This window comes from Vipera ursinii, assembly GCF_947247035.1.
Source record: "Vipera ursinii genome assembly, chromosome: 8".
Lineage (NCBI taxonomy): Eukaryota > Metazoa > Chordata > Lepidosauria > Squamata > Viperidae > Vipera > Vipera ursinii.
In genome coordinates, this window is record NC_139519.1 from 4,985,914 (window position 1) to 5,002,146 (window position 16,233).

General features: G+C 46.0%; 1 protein-coding gene across 1 annotated transcript in view; it reads right to left on the reverse strand.

Annotated features, from left to right (window-relative positions):
* SNRNP200 (small nuclear ribonucleoprotein U5 subunit 200) overlaps positions 1-16,233 on the reverse strand; it is a 50,463-nt gene that overhangs the window by 14,818 nt on the left and 19,412 nt on the right. Inside the window, exons 16-29 of the mRNA XM_083368322.1 lie at positions 15,387-15,510; positions 15,057-15,206; positions 12,839-12,949; positions 11,971-12,102; positions 11,627-11,815; positions 9,337-9,534; positions 8,069-8,221; positions 7,257-7,337; positions 6,115-6,198; positions 5,584-5,690; positions 3,209-3,327; positions 2,466-2,620; positions 2,090-2,279; positions 452-625 (exon numbers count right to left, since the gene is read on the reverse strand). Coding sequence (XP_083224448.1) covers positions 452-625; positions 2,090-2,279; positions 2,466-2,620; positions 3,209-3,327; positions 5,584-5,690; positions 6,115-6,198; positions 7,257-7,337; positions 8,069-8,221; positions 9,337-9,534; positions 11,627-11,815; positions 11,971-12,102; positions 12,839-12,949; positions 15,057-15,206; positions 15,387-15,510 — 1,967 coding nt within the window. The remainder of the gene's footprint in view (positions 1-451; positions 626-2,089; positions 2,280-2,465; positions 2,621-3,208; positions 3,328-5,583; positions 5,691-6,114; positions 6,199-7,256; positions 7,338-8,068; positions 8,222-9,336; positions 9,535-11,626; positions 11,816-11,970; positions 12,103-12,838; positions 12,950-15,056; positions 15,207-15,386; positions 15,511-16,233) is intronic.

The following is a 16,233-nucleotide window of genomic DNA, read 5'->3' on the forward strand; positions in this document are numbered from 1 at the left end:
CACAGAGGCAGACTTTGTGCCGGCTGTCATTTGAGTCTTCGCAACTTATGGAGGAAGCAGGAGGTGATTTAATGATACAAACCATGACCCTAATTTCCACTCCTTGTCAACGAAGGCATCCAGTCTTGGCTTAAGCCACTCACTTCACCGCTATACCCTCTGAGCTTGATTTTCATATTTCTCCAACCTTTTCTACCCCACCTTTTTTTTAAAAAAAAAAACACTTTGCCTGAGGAGAATCCCAATCATCTGCACACACTACGACCCGCTTTGCTTTGTCTTAATAAAGATATTACCCAGCAGTCAGTTTTGGGTATTAATGGCTTAAAATAGCTATTGGCTTTAAATAGCTATTGCTTATTTAGATATTCCTGTGCTGTCTACATTCATTCTCCAGGACGCTCTCCACGGCCAAGAAAATGCTTTTTTTTTTTTTTTTGGCAATGCCTACCTTGGGTCTGGATTGGATTGAAGAAGGGGAACTTGTCCTGGTAGAGGCTCTCAAAGGCGCTGTTCCGCAACGCAGAGACCGGCAGGGGCTGTAAGTCCAGCAGTTCGGTCGGAGGAGGGTACTTCTCTGGAAGGATTAAGTGCCGGAAGGAGACGGGCAGCTGCGTCTCGCAGGCTGGAATGAGCAAGCAGAGAAACCCAACTGAGCAGCAGGGACACTTGAAGAGCCCAGGCACCAAGAGGTGGAGGAGAAAACAAGCTCGCATCAGCTCTCCACGTTTCTCTCTTGCTAGGCCAGTCCCCTTTGGAGGAGAGACCCGGCAGTCAGTTTGAGAATCCTGAACCGTGTTTTAGTCTGGCTGCCAAGGCGTCTGCAGGGGAGCCCAGTGACGTCAAGCGTGTCATGAAGTTATCACACAGATTGCACTCTTCGCATCAGTCATGCAACAATGTCACTCGGGATGTCATTGAGGCTTGTGCCGGACACCCGACGGGCTGCCATTAGCCTTCAGGAGCCCAGCAGGATTAGCAACAACAAGGCAGACTGGACTGATATTTCTGTCTCCTTTACATTCACTCCTCATGGGCTCTGACTTGTAACTGTATATTAACTGTAAAATATTATTTTGCCATTTTTAGCTATAGGGCTCTTGAATTGGTGTTAAACTGGACTTTTTTTTTACCTTCTTGTCAGAACCCATTCCTATTTCATTTCATTTCTATCTACCCTCTCTGATCTAAGAATAAATCCCACCTTTTCCTGGGTTTTGCCATACTTCCAAGGGGCAGGGGGGAATATGCCTGCAAGGCTATTACTTTCACTTCCCCTATTCACTACAATGAAATCCTTTACTTTGTTTATTGGGTCTGTATCCTGTTTCCTGCCTTATCTCTTTTAAACTGTCAGTTAAGAACAAAGGAGGAAATAAGGAATGTATAACCTCAGTGCCTGGTTTATGTCTACGCTCTCCGAGAAAGGTGTAAAGAAGCCACGGGCATGTTGAGACGCCAAGATCTGAATTCCCCTCCCTTCAGCACCTAATGCCTGGCACAGTTCCCTCCTCCAATTAGCAGTCATGAATCACGTTCTCCAATTAGCAGGCTGAAGGGCAAAGCTTCCCTTCCGTTCTATAAAGGGCCATTTCTTATCTTATTAAAAACAACTGGGGTAGCATTCTCCTCCCCCCAGCTTCATCTAATTCTAAGAGCAAAACAATTTAAAGGAAGAGGCCGCCTCTTATATTGTCAAAGCAAAAACATCCAAGGTTTGCAGCGTTGGCATACTGCTTCACAGTGCTTTACGGCTCTAAGTGGTTTACAGAGTCAGCAAATTGTCCCCCCCCCCCAAAAAAAAACAAGCTGGGTCCTCATTTTACCAACCTCAGAAGGCTGGAAGGCTGAGCCGGCCTTGAGCTGGTGAGAATCAAAATGCTGGCAAATCGGCAGAGTCAGTCTGCAACACTGCATTCTAACCACTGCGCCCGGCTCTTGCAAAATCCAGGCTGGACTGACTTCTTGCAAGAAAATGCTTACGCGCAGATGGAATGCCTTCCTAACCTATCCCCCCAACACTGCTATTTCCATAAATAGAATAAACCTGTTTGGCAAAAGACCCCTACCCCCCTCTCCACGGACTTACAAAGCCAGCGATCCGAGACCACCCGAATGAAGTACTGTGGAGGAAGAGGCTCAAAAACCGGCACGAAGAAGGTGATGAGGTGCTCATCTTGGGCGTACTTGGCCTTCAGAAGGAAATACTCGTGATGGAGAATCACTTCGCTGTCCACGTCTTCCACCAAAATCCAGAAGGCCTCAGAGGAACCATGGACCTGCCCCCAAAAGGAGAGAGAGAGAGAGAGAGAGATGGGATCGTATCAAGGAAGCAAGAAGAGTCACCAGACCAAGACTGAAGAGATTTCTCCACCGTGAACTGCCCCATCCACAGGTGACCCTCAGATCCCAGCTCCTCAACATTACTGGAGGTTGTTCCTGCAGATTCCATATTGTCCGTTTACCTTTTCATCCCACTGGAAATCAGGAGTAATTGTTAGCTCCACTTTCAGAGTAGACCTAGTGATGGGCTGCAAGTGGACAGACAGCTCCAGTTTGGGGAAGAGGTGGACATACTTGTGGATCGTCTTTCCCATCTTGGGCATCCGAATAAGCTCTCCTGCAGGAGGACAGTATTGGTGAAGAGGAGGAGACAAGGATCTCCTCAGAAGCATTAGAATCAGGGCTGGGTATTCCCCATGGCTGGGTTCATACACCGTGGTAAGCTTTTGGCATGGTTCTGGTTAAGCGTTATCATGTGAATCCAGCTGTCGGATTTATAAATCCCGGTATATGACTTGCCATGTCATGTGAGCTAAGGCATTTGTAGTCTGCTCATTCTTCAATGTGAGGTCAATCTTTGTGTCACTTCAAACACAATCGAACAGAGATCTGTAATCGTGTATTCAAATAGTCTTCAGGAGTTTACTGTTTTAATTTAATTTACGTAGAAATATCAAATTCATTACAAATGGTATTTATTCTGGTGATTCACATAACGCCAGGTGACTTCTGTCTCAGCTTTTGGTGTCTTTAAATTCAGCCGTAATCTAAACATTTAATTCAGGATCAAAGATGTGCACTCAACTATGTTGTGAATCAAAACTGAGCAATGCGCACCTTTCAAAGGGATACAGTACCTTTGTCAGCCTACAGGAGGAGCCCTCCCCTACGCAACTCCCTCCTGTCTGCCGTCTCCCTCACTGACCTATTTCGTTGTGATTCAGGTCATACAGCCGCTCAAATGGGAAGTTTTTCTTCTCAATTTTCTTCACCACCTCTTCAGGCAATTTCCTGAACTGTCGGAGGGGGCACATGGACTGCCACCTGTAGGAACAAGAAGGATCCAGCAGATGCTTTCCTTCAATTGTCGCCATCTCCGGAAACAATGCGAATCAGTGCAGGGAACTGAGCTAACTCCAGTATTGCATCTCTCAAGATCCAATCCTCAACCCTGGCTAGAAAAGATGAAATACTAGAAAGCTACAGTTTAGTTCCTTTCATCTATTCAAGGAGAGAAGCAACCTGGAATTAAGGAGAAACTTCCTAACAGTGAGGACAATTAACCAGTGGAACAGCTTGCCATCAGAAGTTGTGGGTGCTCCATCACTGGAGGTTTTTAAGAAGAGACTGGAAAGCTTCCTGTCTGGAATGGTATAGGATTTCCTGCTTGAGCAGGGGGTTGGACTAGAAGACCTCCAATCATTTTAGGTGATAAAAATAAGTTACCAAGTACAAATAAATGGGCAGTGGCTGCAAGATGGAGCGCAGGAACGTCTGGATGCTTTTGAATGGTAGCCTTCCCTGTTTAGTTACTGAGTGGTCTCCATCAATAGATCATTTTTAAGAAGAGACTGGAAAGTCACTTATCTGAAATGGTATAGGTTCTCCTGCTTGAGCAGGGGGCTGGACTAGAAGACCTCCAAGGCCCCTTCCAGTTCTATTCTATTCTATTCTATTCTATTCTATTCTATTCTATTCTATTCTATTCTATTCTATTGAATCTTTTATTTTTATTGGCAAAAAAGTGGTCCTTTGCGAGGGCGGTGAGACCCAACTTTGCTCGTTCTCATTTACAAGACTCCCTAATTTTACTATCTTGGGGGTGTGCACATGTTCCTTATGTGTGTCTACATGTGCAAAATAGAACATTCTCTTCCCAACATCTAATGTGGGAATTCCGAAGCCTGCACTGCTGCAGTCACATTTCACGTTTTCTAACAAGACCTCTTGGGAAATAGAGGAACTTATTAGAATATTAAAAAGGTTTATAGAAGGTTCTGGTGGCAAGGACTGCTTTCAAGGTTGACTCAGCCTTCCATCCTTCCCAGGTAGGTAAAATGAGGACCCAGATTGTTGGGGGCAATAAGCTGACTTTGTAAAAATGCCGCTTGGGGGGGAAGCCCTAATAAGCAGGCATATACATAGAATGAAGGCTATTGCTAAGCACATTGATTTGTGCTTCTTAGATTGTAAGCCGCCCTGAGTCTTCGGAGAAGGGCGGGATATAAATGGGATTAAAAAAAAAATGCTGATCAAGGAATATGCCAGAACCCAGCATACTTAAGGATACAAGACACCCATGCTGCCATTTCCACAACGCAACTGCTTTCTCCCTGTTAACCCTACTTAACACTACTGACAAACTGTTAAAAACTTTTCCTTTAAAAAGTGTGTTCCTCCCCAGAGACAAAATTCAGAAGACCAGGACACAGATATCACAATAGCCAGTTGCATCATTTGAGGGAAACCAAAGTATGACCGTCTTTCACACCATCGTTGCAGCATCCCTGGGGGTCACATGATCAAAATTCAGACGCTTGGCAACTGACTCGTGTTTATGACGGTCGCAGCGCCCTGGGATCACGTGATGCCCTTTTGCAACCTTCTGACAAGCAAAGTCAAAGGGGAGGCTTCGTGGTATCCGTAGCAGAGCAACCAGATTCAACCACAGTTTCATTCCACACAGCATTAACCTTGTGAACTCTCAAGCTTCCTCCTTCCGTTATGTATTGAAGATGGACAGTATTTAATATTTTATTGTTACGTATATGTAGGGGTGTGGGTCTATAGATACGCTGTACGTGGTATGTTTTAGGTGTGTGTCATGTATGTGTTTCACTTTGAGAGCAGGCAACTAAATTTCATTTTTGATGTGTGCCGTTGTGCCCATAGTAAAAAAAATGACAATAAAGATTATCTATCTATCAGATTCACTTAACCACCGTGTTACTAACTTAACTGCAGTGACTCTCTTAACAACGGTGGCAAAAAAGCTGGCAAAATTCACTTAATGCCTGTCTTGCTTGGCGATGGAAATTCTGGACTCCGTTGTGGTCCTAAGTCAAGGACTACCTGTACATATATTTATTTTTGAAGTTGAACATACGTACATTCAACAGATCTGTCCCTCCCTATCTTAATCCTTAAGCCCTATTTCAAACCATTCTAGCAATATTCACATGGAACATTGCCGAGACTGAGCAACTGAGTTATTTCTCTGGCACGGAAACAAATGATATGATAGGCAGGTCAAATTAACAGACGGAAGCTACAAAAAAAAGTTAAGAGAAGCCGCCTTACATTCGCTTGTCAATCATCTTACAAAGGTTGAGGGTCTTGTCGGTGAGCTGTGCCCAGCCCCGGTTAAGGACTATCTCAAAGATGGCCCGCATGAGCCGCCCAGCAGACTGAGAAAACAAAAACAGAGCGACAATTTCAGTTCGCAACGGGTACCTAGGGGAAGAGGAAAAATAATGTGCATCCCACCTCAGGGAGCCTTTAATTTCCCATCTCAGAACCATCGCCTTCTGAATCCTAAACCATCTGGATCTGAGGTTCCCATTCCATCATACAGAGGAGGAGACCTCAGAGGCATTCCCCCTTGTCTGAGAGCCAAAGAAGCTTGGACAATCAAGAGATGGACCAAACTGGACTCTAGTCCACCGAAGGCTTTATGATTTTAAATTTCATGAAATAGTAAAAAAAAAAAACAAAAAAAAACAAATCTCCAGATTCCACAAAGATCCTGAAAACCTGGGATAGCCTTCTCCAGCATTAGGACAGCCACCCCCAGCTACAGAGGCATCCAATTATCTTGGAACTGTGACTCACCTGAGTGACGTAGACCATGTCCGCCATGAGGGCGAAGCCTTCCAGTTTCAGCTGAGAGATAAAGGCTTGGAGGAGCACGTTGATCTAGGAGAGAAAACGAACTTAGCCCTCTCCCAAGAACATGTCCTTCCTTCTGTCTCTAGAAGGGGAGATACTGTTTGGGGGGGGGGGGGGGGTTTAAGAGAATTTTCTTAATTTGGGACTCCAGCCTCACACTTAGGAAAGGCTGCCGCAAGCAAAACCAACTAGAACAGTGGTGGCGAACCTATGGCACGTGTGCCAGAGGCAGCACTCAGAGCCCCCTCTGTGGGCACATGCACCGCCGCCACTAGCAGCTCAGGCAGGTCCCTTAGGGCGCCACTGCCGCCGCCCGGAGCACCAGCCCCGCCCAGCACAAAGCAGGCAAAATGGCCAGCTAGCAACCTCATGTAGAAATGTTAGACTCGCAGGGGTGTCAAACTCAATTTCATTGAGGGCCGCATCAGCATTGCGGTTGCCCTCAGGGGGCCGGGTGGGTATGGCCTGGGTGGGCGTGGCCTACTGGGTGGGCGTGGCTAGAGTGCATATGGCCTCCTGGGTGGGTGTGGCCAGCTCTACATCATTTGCATCAAGGGTGCCGATGGGGGCCTGGGCAGGAGTGGGACAGATCTGGGGGTCTCTGGCAGAAGGAGGGTCTCTGGGCCAGAGCCAAGGCAGTGGGGGCCGTTCCCTCACTGTTTCCAGGATGGCTTCGCGGGCCGCATGAAACCACTTCGCGGGCCGGATCCGGCCCCCGGGCCTTGTGTTTGACATGTCTGTGTTAGAGTAACGGGGTGGCCATGCCTACCTGGCCACACCCACCCAGGCTGCTGTGACCACCCTGGCCATGCCCACCCACTGGGACGCACACCCCGCCCTCCCTGAGGGAACCGCAGCGCTGATGCAGCCCTGCAATAAATAAGTGGGTTTTGGGTTGCGGTTTGGGCCCTCGGTCTGTAAACGTTTCTCCATCACTGAACTAGAACATACTGCCTATTCATCTGAATCTCCCATTCAGTCTTCTAGGCACTTGGCAATATGTGTGTATGAACAGACCAAAAATAGACATGCACTGTAAAATATAAGCAAGTCCAGACTTTCCCACAGGACTTGGAAAAACGTACCTTAGCGCTTGGCTCCTCAATGCTCTCTTTGACTGGAATCGGGACCCTTTCAAGCAGCTTCTGAAGCTCCAGTTTCTCTTCCTGCAAAGATTAGGAGAGAGGGGGGAAAAGGGGGAAAGTGAATCACCCCTGTCAGGCTAAAGTGGACAGACCTTCAACAAGAAAAAAAAGTGTTTTATTTTTATTAGAGTTCCACCAACTGGAATCTGCTGTGTGAGACTCACTGCATAACAATAAAGAATGCTGAGTTCAGAATTTAGTTTCAAGGACTAGGATGGAGCTTTTCTGATCCCCTTTTTCCTTTCAGCACTACAATTTGGCTGTCATTCGGGAATCAACTGGCTAAGGTGATGGGTGAATTACTGCAAATCACCCCTACCTCTGCCCATCTTAAGTCAATCCATTTCCAAAGGTAAAACATGAGCAACAAAGGGCTACACTTGAAAGCAAAAATTGTGGCTAGATTCTGTAAAAAAAATAATATATAAATGAAAGGACTGTGAGGTTCTTGTGGAGGGACATCTAGAATGCCAGACATTTAGAAATGGGCACACTTATTTTCGTGAAGGGAGCTAAGCAACAATAGCTCTGTTAACATTCAAAACTATTTTAATCCCTGAAAGATGGAAAACAAGCGCCGAAAATAAGGCAGTAATATTATCCTCCTCCCCTGATAAAAGCAGGAGTTGGAGAAAGCTCTTGGAGAGATGCAAAAATACCGGAGGAGTTGCAGAATGTGACTGTCCCAGTATTAGCCCAATAGTGAAGATAACAAGATTGGCAGGAAGGAAACGTCACCTCTGACTTCATACCTCTCTCACGGTGATGTTCTTGAACTCGGAGGACAGAGAGAAGACGCGGAAGAGTTCAATCTCACTCAAGGTGGGCTTGAGCAGCTGATTGTAGGTTTGTATGGTGTCGTTGGTGATGTAGTAGTGGCTGGCAATGCGGCCCAGCTCGGTCACCTGCGGAGGGAGAAGAACGATTGGGGAAGGAGCAGCTAACATGGGGAGAAGGAAGCATCAACTGTACGCAGAGCTATGCATTGCAATGCTGTTGTTCTAAAGCCACTGAAGGTAGGGTGTGTGTGTGTGTGTGTCTCTCTCTCTCTCTGTGTGTGTCACAAGTTTTGCAGGCAAAAAGGTTTGTGTTAACTAAGCTTTGTGTGGAGCAGCGCTTCCTTATATCTTGAAGCTGCTGACAATCTGGATGACTTGCAAACTGGGCGACCTAGCTTTACAGGAAGATTTTTATTTTTATTGATTAGATTTGTTTGCCGCCCGTCTCATCACGTGGCAATGCTGCCGCGCCATGCTTTTCACAGGCTCGAACCTGTCGTAACTCCCTTGTTAAATTTCATTACAGCAACAGCACTGAGGCTGAACTGCACGAGTCTCACCGAGCAAATTTTTGTATATTTTGTGGTCTTGCCTGCCTTCTGGAACAGCATCCCACCAAAGTCCAGTCACAATGCTGCTGCAAACAGCAGCATTGCTGTTTGGCTCTTTTTGCAAACTCTAAAGACAGGATGACGGGTGGTGTCAGTTATTATTTTGCGAGCATGATGCAATTTTTAACTGTTGTATATTTTATCTTGGTTCTTTTCCCCCTCTCTGTAGTATTTGTCTTTTATTGTTGTGGTCTTTTTCAATTTTAGTAATTCTCTGTAAGCTGCCCACAATTGCAAGAGAGTGGGCAGCTTTAGAAATAAAATGAAATGGAAATGTACGAGATACTTTGGGCCTCGTACACGATAGCAACAGCACTTGGACTTATAAACCCATTTCACAGTGCTTTACAGCCCTCTCTAAGAGGTTTACAGAGTCAGCATGTTGCCCCCAACAATCTGGGTCCTCATTTTACCGACCTCAGAAGGATGGAAGGCCGAGTCAACTTTGAGCTGATCAGGATCGAACTCCTGAAGTGAGCTGTGACTTAATCTGCAACACTGCATGCTAGCCATCAGGTCACCAGGTCTCTTCGCCAATCACCAACACAAGTGATGATTTATGGCCAGACCCTTAACAGAGGCTGATGGAATTTGCTGAGGCAAAGTAACCTGAAACATCTCCGTACTAACCTGGAAATTCCCAGTCTTCTTATCATATTTGACTAAATTGTTTTTGTCCAGCATCAGGGCTGCCGTGTGCACCAAGTCCAGTCGGCGCTGGTCCAGCAACGGGTCTCCTTTCATGTCGTCGTGGGAGATGCCGTAGAGATTTGGAGATCTCAGCATTCGTATGTAGAGGTAAGTGTAGCCAAGCCAGTTCACTGCATCCTACAACAGCCCAAATAGGAAGCACACAGGGACTATCAATCTCTGAAATGCTACAAGGGACAGGGAATGAAATGGCATTGACGACTCCTGCTCCGAACACCAGTACGGTGTGGAAAGTAGGCTCATAGACTATACTAAAAGGAAAAAAAGTCAGAGAGCAGAGAGGATGTAAGGAATGGCCTTGAGCACGGGCTGGCAACCCGCGGCTCTGGAGCCGCATGTGGCTCTTTCAGCCTTCTCCTGCGGCTGCCAGTCGTCTTCCGCCATTTGGAGAGGGAGGAGAGGGAGGCACTTGCGCTTCCCTTCTCTCTCTCTCTGTCTCTCTCTCTCTCTGTGCGTGTGCGTGTGTGTGTGTGTGTAAAAAAGAGATTAGCCTCACGCTGTTCTAAAACAAGCTGACAAACTTATTGGGTGGGGCTCCTGCCTTTGCTGCGTCTCCGCAGGAGGCAGCAGAAAGCAGCAGCTCAGGAGAGCCAGTCCAATAAGGTGTGTCAGCTTGTCAGAGAACAGCGTGAAGCCAGCTTGCCAGGTGAGCAGAAGATCGGAGAGAGGAAGAGAGGAGGGAGGGAGGGAGGGAGGGAGGGAGAGAGAGAATTCATGCACAGCAGCCTCTATTTCTTTTTAATTAAATTCTTCAATCAAGCTCTACCCCCACCCCCCTCGCACGAGTGAGTTTTCTGGCTCCCAGTGTTTTCTTTTCTCTGGGAAAGGGGTCCGAGGGGCTCTTTGAGTGTTTAAGGTTGCCCACCCCTGGCCTTGAGGAACAGAAAGAAGAACACAACCAAGGCAACAGTCAGGTAAAAGAAATCTGAGTGTGGGACAGTCCCCTGGCACAAATGCTTTTATTTCTGCTTTTGCTTTTGCTTTTAACCCACTGAAAGCCACCCAGAGTTGCTTTCTTATTTTTATATTTAAATTTATGGCAGCTGTTCAACTCCATTAGACCCTTCATGAGAGGGTGGCCCCAGAAAGAAAACAAATGAGTAAAAGAGCATCGTGACAAGGTCAGAGGGGAGGCAGGGAAAGAGACAAAAGGGGGAGATTTTTATTTTATTTTTTGGTAACTGGAACAAACTAAATCTTTCTCAGTTGTAGGCTGATAGGCGCTACAATAAAACTGGGCACAAAGAAACATCTGCAAGAATTGGCAGTGATGCTCCAAGCCCTCCTGAGATAAATCTTCCTCGTCCTGATATCCTTGGATGGGCTGGAAATGTAACTCCCCAAATTCTATGCCAGCAGATCTCAAGACATTAGGAAGGCACCAGGGCTCAAAAAGCTTGCTGCAGATACTAAAAGCATTGAAGTAGGAACACACACGGAGGAAATCTACGCTAGGCAGAGACATCCGAGAGCAGGTCAGCGAGAGGGACATCTTACCAGCAGTTGGAATGCAGAATTCAAAATGCAAACAGGAACAAACAAAAGCAGAAATTGTCCTGTATGCTCTTCACCCAGGGTAAAAGACTGCAGTTGGAGAAGTGTTCGTAGCCCTGACTATATATTCTGTGGGGTCCTTGGTGCTCTCTGAGCTTGGTTGTTTTCTCGAGACATCTCGTTACCAAACTAGGAAGCATCATCAGCACTAGAAAGGAATGGCTTGCCTACCACTGTTGGAGGGAGTGTTGTTGTTTTTTTGCTTCTTCTGGATAGTTCCTCGATTGAGCTGTTTTTTTGCTGTTTGTCTGAGTTGGTAATCCCTTTACTTGGGTATTGTTTTACAACTTGATTGTTAGCTAACATAATCTCTTGATTGTTAGCTAACATAATCTCTGCTTATCTGGGGGTTGACTGCTGGCGATGAGTTGTTCTGGTCTTTTTGCTTCCACTTTGATCTCCTTTGAATGGTATGCAGATTCTGCTTATCTCTATGGGTCTGCTGATGGCTGTTCTGTACTGTTACTGAACTCCAACCTAACCATTTGTTTATTTTTTAAAACTGTAGCCTGCCGTTTGCTATTCCATACGGAATAGATTACAAAATGGCAGCCGAGTGCCAACTACCTTTTCTTATTTTCACGTACATCCTGTGCAAAGACTGCCAACCAAGGAACATTTCCAGAGCAGCCAGATATGGGCACCCCATCCTCACCTTTGCATTCTGGACGTTGCCCAGCACAACCTCTGCATTTAGCATATCTGGGAGCTTGGCCACCATCTGGCTCTCAATAGGAAGCTGCTGGTTGAGAAGAGATAGATAGTACTGCAGCTCGCCATGGGACGTGATGAGGATCCCCTCGCCCTTCGTGTCGTACTGAGGTCTTCCAGCACGACCCAACATCTAAACAAAACACACCACATCTTGAGACACACGCACAGGACCTGGTATAGGGTTTTAAGCATGCCAGACAAATTTCTTGTGATAGGAAAGAAAGGAGCTCTGAACATTTAAATGCACTGCATTCTGGAGCGTTCCAACTCGTGAGCAGGATTTACCTGCAAGATGTCCAGGGCACCCAGCTCAGTCCAGCGGCCTTTCTCGGGGCTGTAAATCTGCGTCCCTTTGATGATGACCGTGTGAGCAGGGAGGTTAACACCCCAAGCTAAGGTTGCCGTGGAGACCAGAACCTGTAAAGAGAAGAACGCCCAGGAGATGAACAAACTTTAGATCTAATACAGCTTCTAATCTCTGTGTAAAATGCAATATCAGTAAAAGCCCAGTTAAGAGATGTCTTTGCAATAATTAATTTTGATCACACATAATTTCATTTAATTTTTACGCAACTAATATAGGTAGTCAAGTTATAACTGACTACCTATAGTAGGTAGGGCACTCAAAAAATTGACTTACAATCAGGCCTCACACTTATGAATGGTTGCACGGTCACGTGATCAAAATTCAGGCACTCGGTGCCCGGCATATGAGGGTTCCAGTGTCCTGGGGTCACATGATTCCTTACAACCTTCCCAGTTGGTTTCCCACAAGCGAAGTCAATGGAGGAAGCCACTCACTCACTTAACAACATGATTCACTTAACAAATGCATTGATTTGCTCAACAACCACGGCAAAAAGGCCATAAAATTGGACATGACTGGCTTTAACAACGACCTTGCTTAGCAATGGAAATCCCAGCCCCCAACTGTAGTCATAAGTCAAGGACCACGCATCGTGGCAAAATACTCCTCATTCAGACTCATCCCCCGAGGGGAATAGAACAGCCCTTCACATCTAATCTTCCCTGAGAACAAAAATCTACAGTAGCCCCCAAATAATCCAAGTACATTCTGAGCCTTCTTTGCCTTTTAAGTATTTTAAGACATTCAACAACAGGGAATTCATTATTCCGCGAAGTGCTGCCATGCCTGAATGTGCTTGTCTGCAAACAAATCTTCCACCAGTGTCCGATCCACCCTGGTCATGCCCGCGTGGTGAATGGCAAATCCATAGGGCAGCAAGTCTTTAAGTTCCAAATTCTGTAAGGGAGAAAACAGCAAGGTTGTTAGAAAACAAAGAAGAAAATTCCTCCCAATTTAATGCCAATGATTGCAATGATTTGAAAAAAGCCAGAAAGTATTTTTTAGGTGCCCACCACCCCTTTAAGGCAGAGGTAGGCAACCTTGGCTCTTCAACTCCCAGAATCCCTGAGCCAGCATGGTGGAACTATGGCCCCCTCATGACTCGTGGACTTCAACTCCCAGAATTCCTGAACCAGCCTGGCTCAGCTTGGAAACCTCTCCCTGTCCCCTCAGTGTGGCTGGCTGAGGAATTCTGGGAGTTGAAGTCCACAAGTCATAAAAGAGCCAAGTTTTCCTACCCCTGCCTTAAAGGGCTGAGGGAGGCTTGCTGACTGTGCCAATCCAAGGGATACGATGACTTTGGCTAATAAGAAGAAACAAGTACAATTCTCTATTAAAAGTTTTTTTAAAAAGGGCAAAAGCTGCATCTTTTAGAAATACGGCTCTATCTTCTATCTTGGATGTTCTATAATACAGGTAGTCCTCGACCTACGACCACCACTGAGCCAAAATTTCTGTGGCTTAGCGAGATAGTTAAGTGAATTTTGCCCCATTTTACAGCATTTCTTGCCACAGTTGTTAAATGAACCACTGCAGTTGTTTAATCAGTAACACGGTCGTCAAGTGAATCTGGCTTCCCCACTGACTTTGCCTGTAAGGTCACAAAAGGGGATCACATGATCCTGGGACGCTGCAACCGTCATAAATACGAACCAGTTGCCAAGCGTCTGAATTTTGATCCCCCGACCCTGGGGATGCTGCAATGGTCACAAGTGTAAAAAATGGTTGTAAGTCACTTTTTCCAGTGCCGTTGCAACTTCGAGCAGTCACTAAGTGAACTGTGGTGAGTCAAGGACTATCTGTACTTTGCACATCATTGTTGAGATGGGCCTATCATTGCAGTATCCAACCTGGGTGGCTCACCAGGACCAGAGGCTTAAGTCTTCCGAGCTTTCGGAGTCGTGCCGGAGCCCGTCCTCGGGACACTTCTCTTTCTCCACGGACGGGCTGAGGGTGGGGAGGGAGAGATGTTTCCCAAGGACGGGCTCCGGCACAGGTCCAAAATGCTTGCAACAATAAACTTCTGGTCCCCGGTGACCGACTCAGATTGGATCCTGCAACATTATTGTCAGGGCTGCCATCCTGCTACTGTCACGGTTCGGACAAATGCAGTACTTCAAAGAACTTCAAGGCCTTGTTTACCTTAAAGAATCTTTTATTATACTCGCATAGCTTCCGCATGTATATATTAGAAGCCAAGATCTGAATTCTCCTCCCCTGAACACATCGTATGGTTCCCTCCCTTAATTTAAACGTCATAAATCACATTCTCCAATTAGTTTAAAATGCACTTTCCCTCCTGTTTAACAACCCGCCAAATTCTTCTCTTCTCTTATTACAGTCTTGAGATACATTCCCCCTACTCCCCCCAGCGTCCACTAATTCTAGCTCCAAAAATAATATACGAGTTAAAGGAAGGCTACATCTCCCTATGATGTCAAGCAAGAACATCCGATGTCAGCAGCATGGACAGCTACGCTATGCACTTCCTGCTGGCAGCCTGCCATGCTTGAAGGGCAGAGAGTTGTGGAGTGGGATGGGGGGTTAGTATGAGAGGAATTGAAACTAAGGATCGGACCCTCCCGCAAGAGCCGTTCCAAGGTCATACTGTGGAATGAAGAATCCAACCAGCCCGTGAAGACAAAGATTGTTACCCAAACAATTCGTTAACACCCAACTGGATACTCAGAGAAGAAGGGAAAAGTTAGCCATATGCCTTGAGCCCAAAAACGTTAGATCCAGCTTTACTTCTACTGTAACCACTTGGCTTTAGCAAAGTGTGTGTCAACTTCCATCTCAAGTACCCAAATGTAAGTCCAGGATTGTTTTCATTTTGGCAAACCGTGCCCTCGAAAGTCTCTCTTTTCTAACTGACCAAGCTGGGACGGTTGACAGTTATCCTGGGGCGCGTAGATTTGCCTTCATTCAGATTTATTGTTTTACAGGTGCTTTGTTCAAAGCCTCTCTTGAAATCAGCATGGAAAGTGTTGGGAGAATAAAATACCTTGCATTGCTCTGCCTCTGTCCTCAGGACCTCCGTGGAAGCAGAGCCCTCTCGCAGGAAGAGGCCTAGCGTGTCTTTCTCCAGACACATGTCTCTGATGGCTCGCGCTGTCTTCCCCGTCTCCTTTCTGGAGTGGACGAACACGAGCACCTGGTTTACAAGCATCAGAAGCAGAACGATTAATCAGAATCGCTCAGAGTGGCACTGAGCTTGCAATGAAAAACACTAGAGGGCGCCAAAGACAAATGACAATATATCTAGTTTTACAATCCCTTAATAGCAAAAAGGCTAAATATAAGGGGAAATGAAAGGAAGTCCAACCCATCGTACCTGGTTCTTCCCAGCATGCTCCATGATCTTCTCATACACGATTTCATTCATAATCTGAAAGCGCTTGATGGCTTTCTTCTCTGTAATTCCCACATAGGTCTGCTCCAGAGGAACTGGGCGAAAGCTACAAGGAGACGGGCAGAATTCAGAGAGATGAAGACGACAGCAGCTAGCCTTGTAAATCTTAAATTAGAGATGTAAAAAGGTGTTTCTATCCAAGACATACTTTGTACAATTCCTTGTTCTGTTTGACAAGAACATGGTAACCAATATTATATTTCTCTCTCTCAGGACTTACAGTGAGGGAAAGAATTATTTGATCCCCTGCTGATTTTGTACGTTTGCCCGCTGACAAAGAAATGATCAGCCTGTAATTTCAATGGTAGGTTTATTTTAACAGTGATAGTCAGAATAACAACCCAAAAAAATCCAGAAAAACACATTTCAAAAAAGTTATATAAATTGATTTGCATTTTAATGAGTGAAATAAGTATTTGACCCTTTCGCAAAACATGACTTAATACTTGGTGGCAAAACCCTTGTTGGCAACCACAGAGGTCAGACGTTTCTTGTAGTTGGCCACCAGTTTTGCACACAGCTCAGGAGGGATTTCGTCCCACTGTTCTTTGTAGATCCTCTCCAAGTCATTAAGGTCTCGAGGCTGACATTTGGCAGCTCAAACCTTTAGCTCCCTCCGCAGATTTTCTGTGGGATTAAGGTCTGGAGACTGGCTAGGCCACTTCAGGACCTTAATGTGCTTCTTCTTCAGCCACTCTTTTGTTGCTTTGGCCGTGTGTTTTGGGTCACGCTGGAAGACCCATCCACGACCCATTTTTAATGCCCTGGC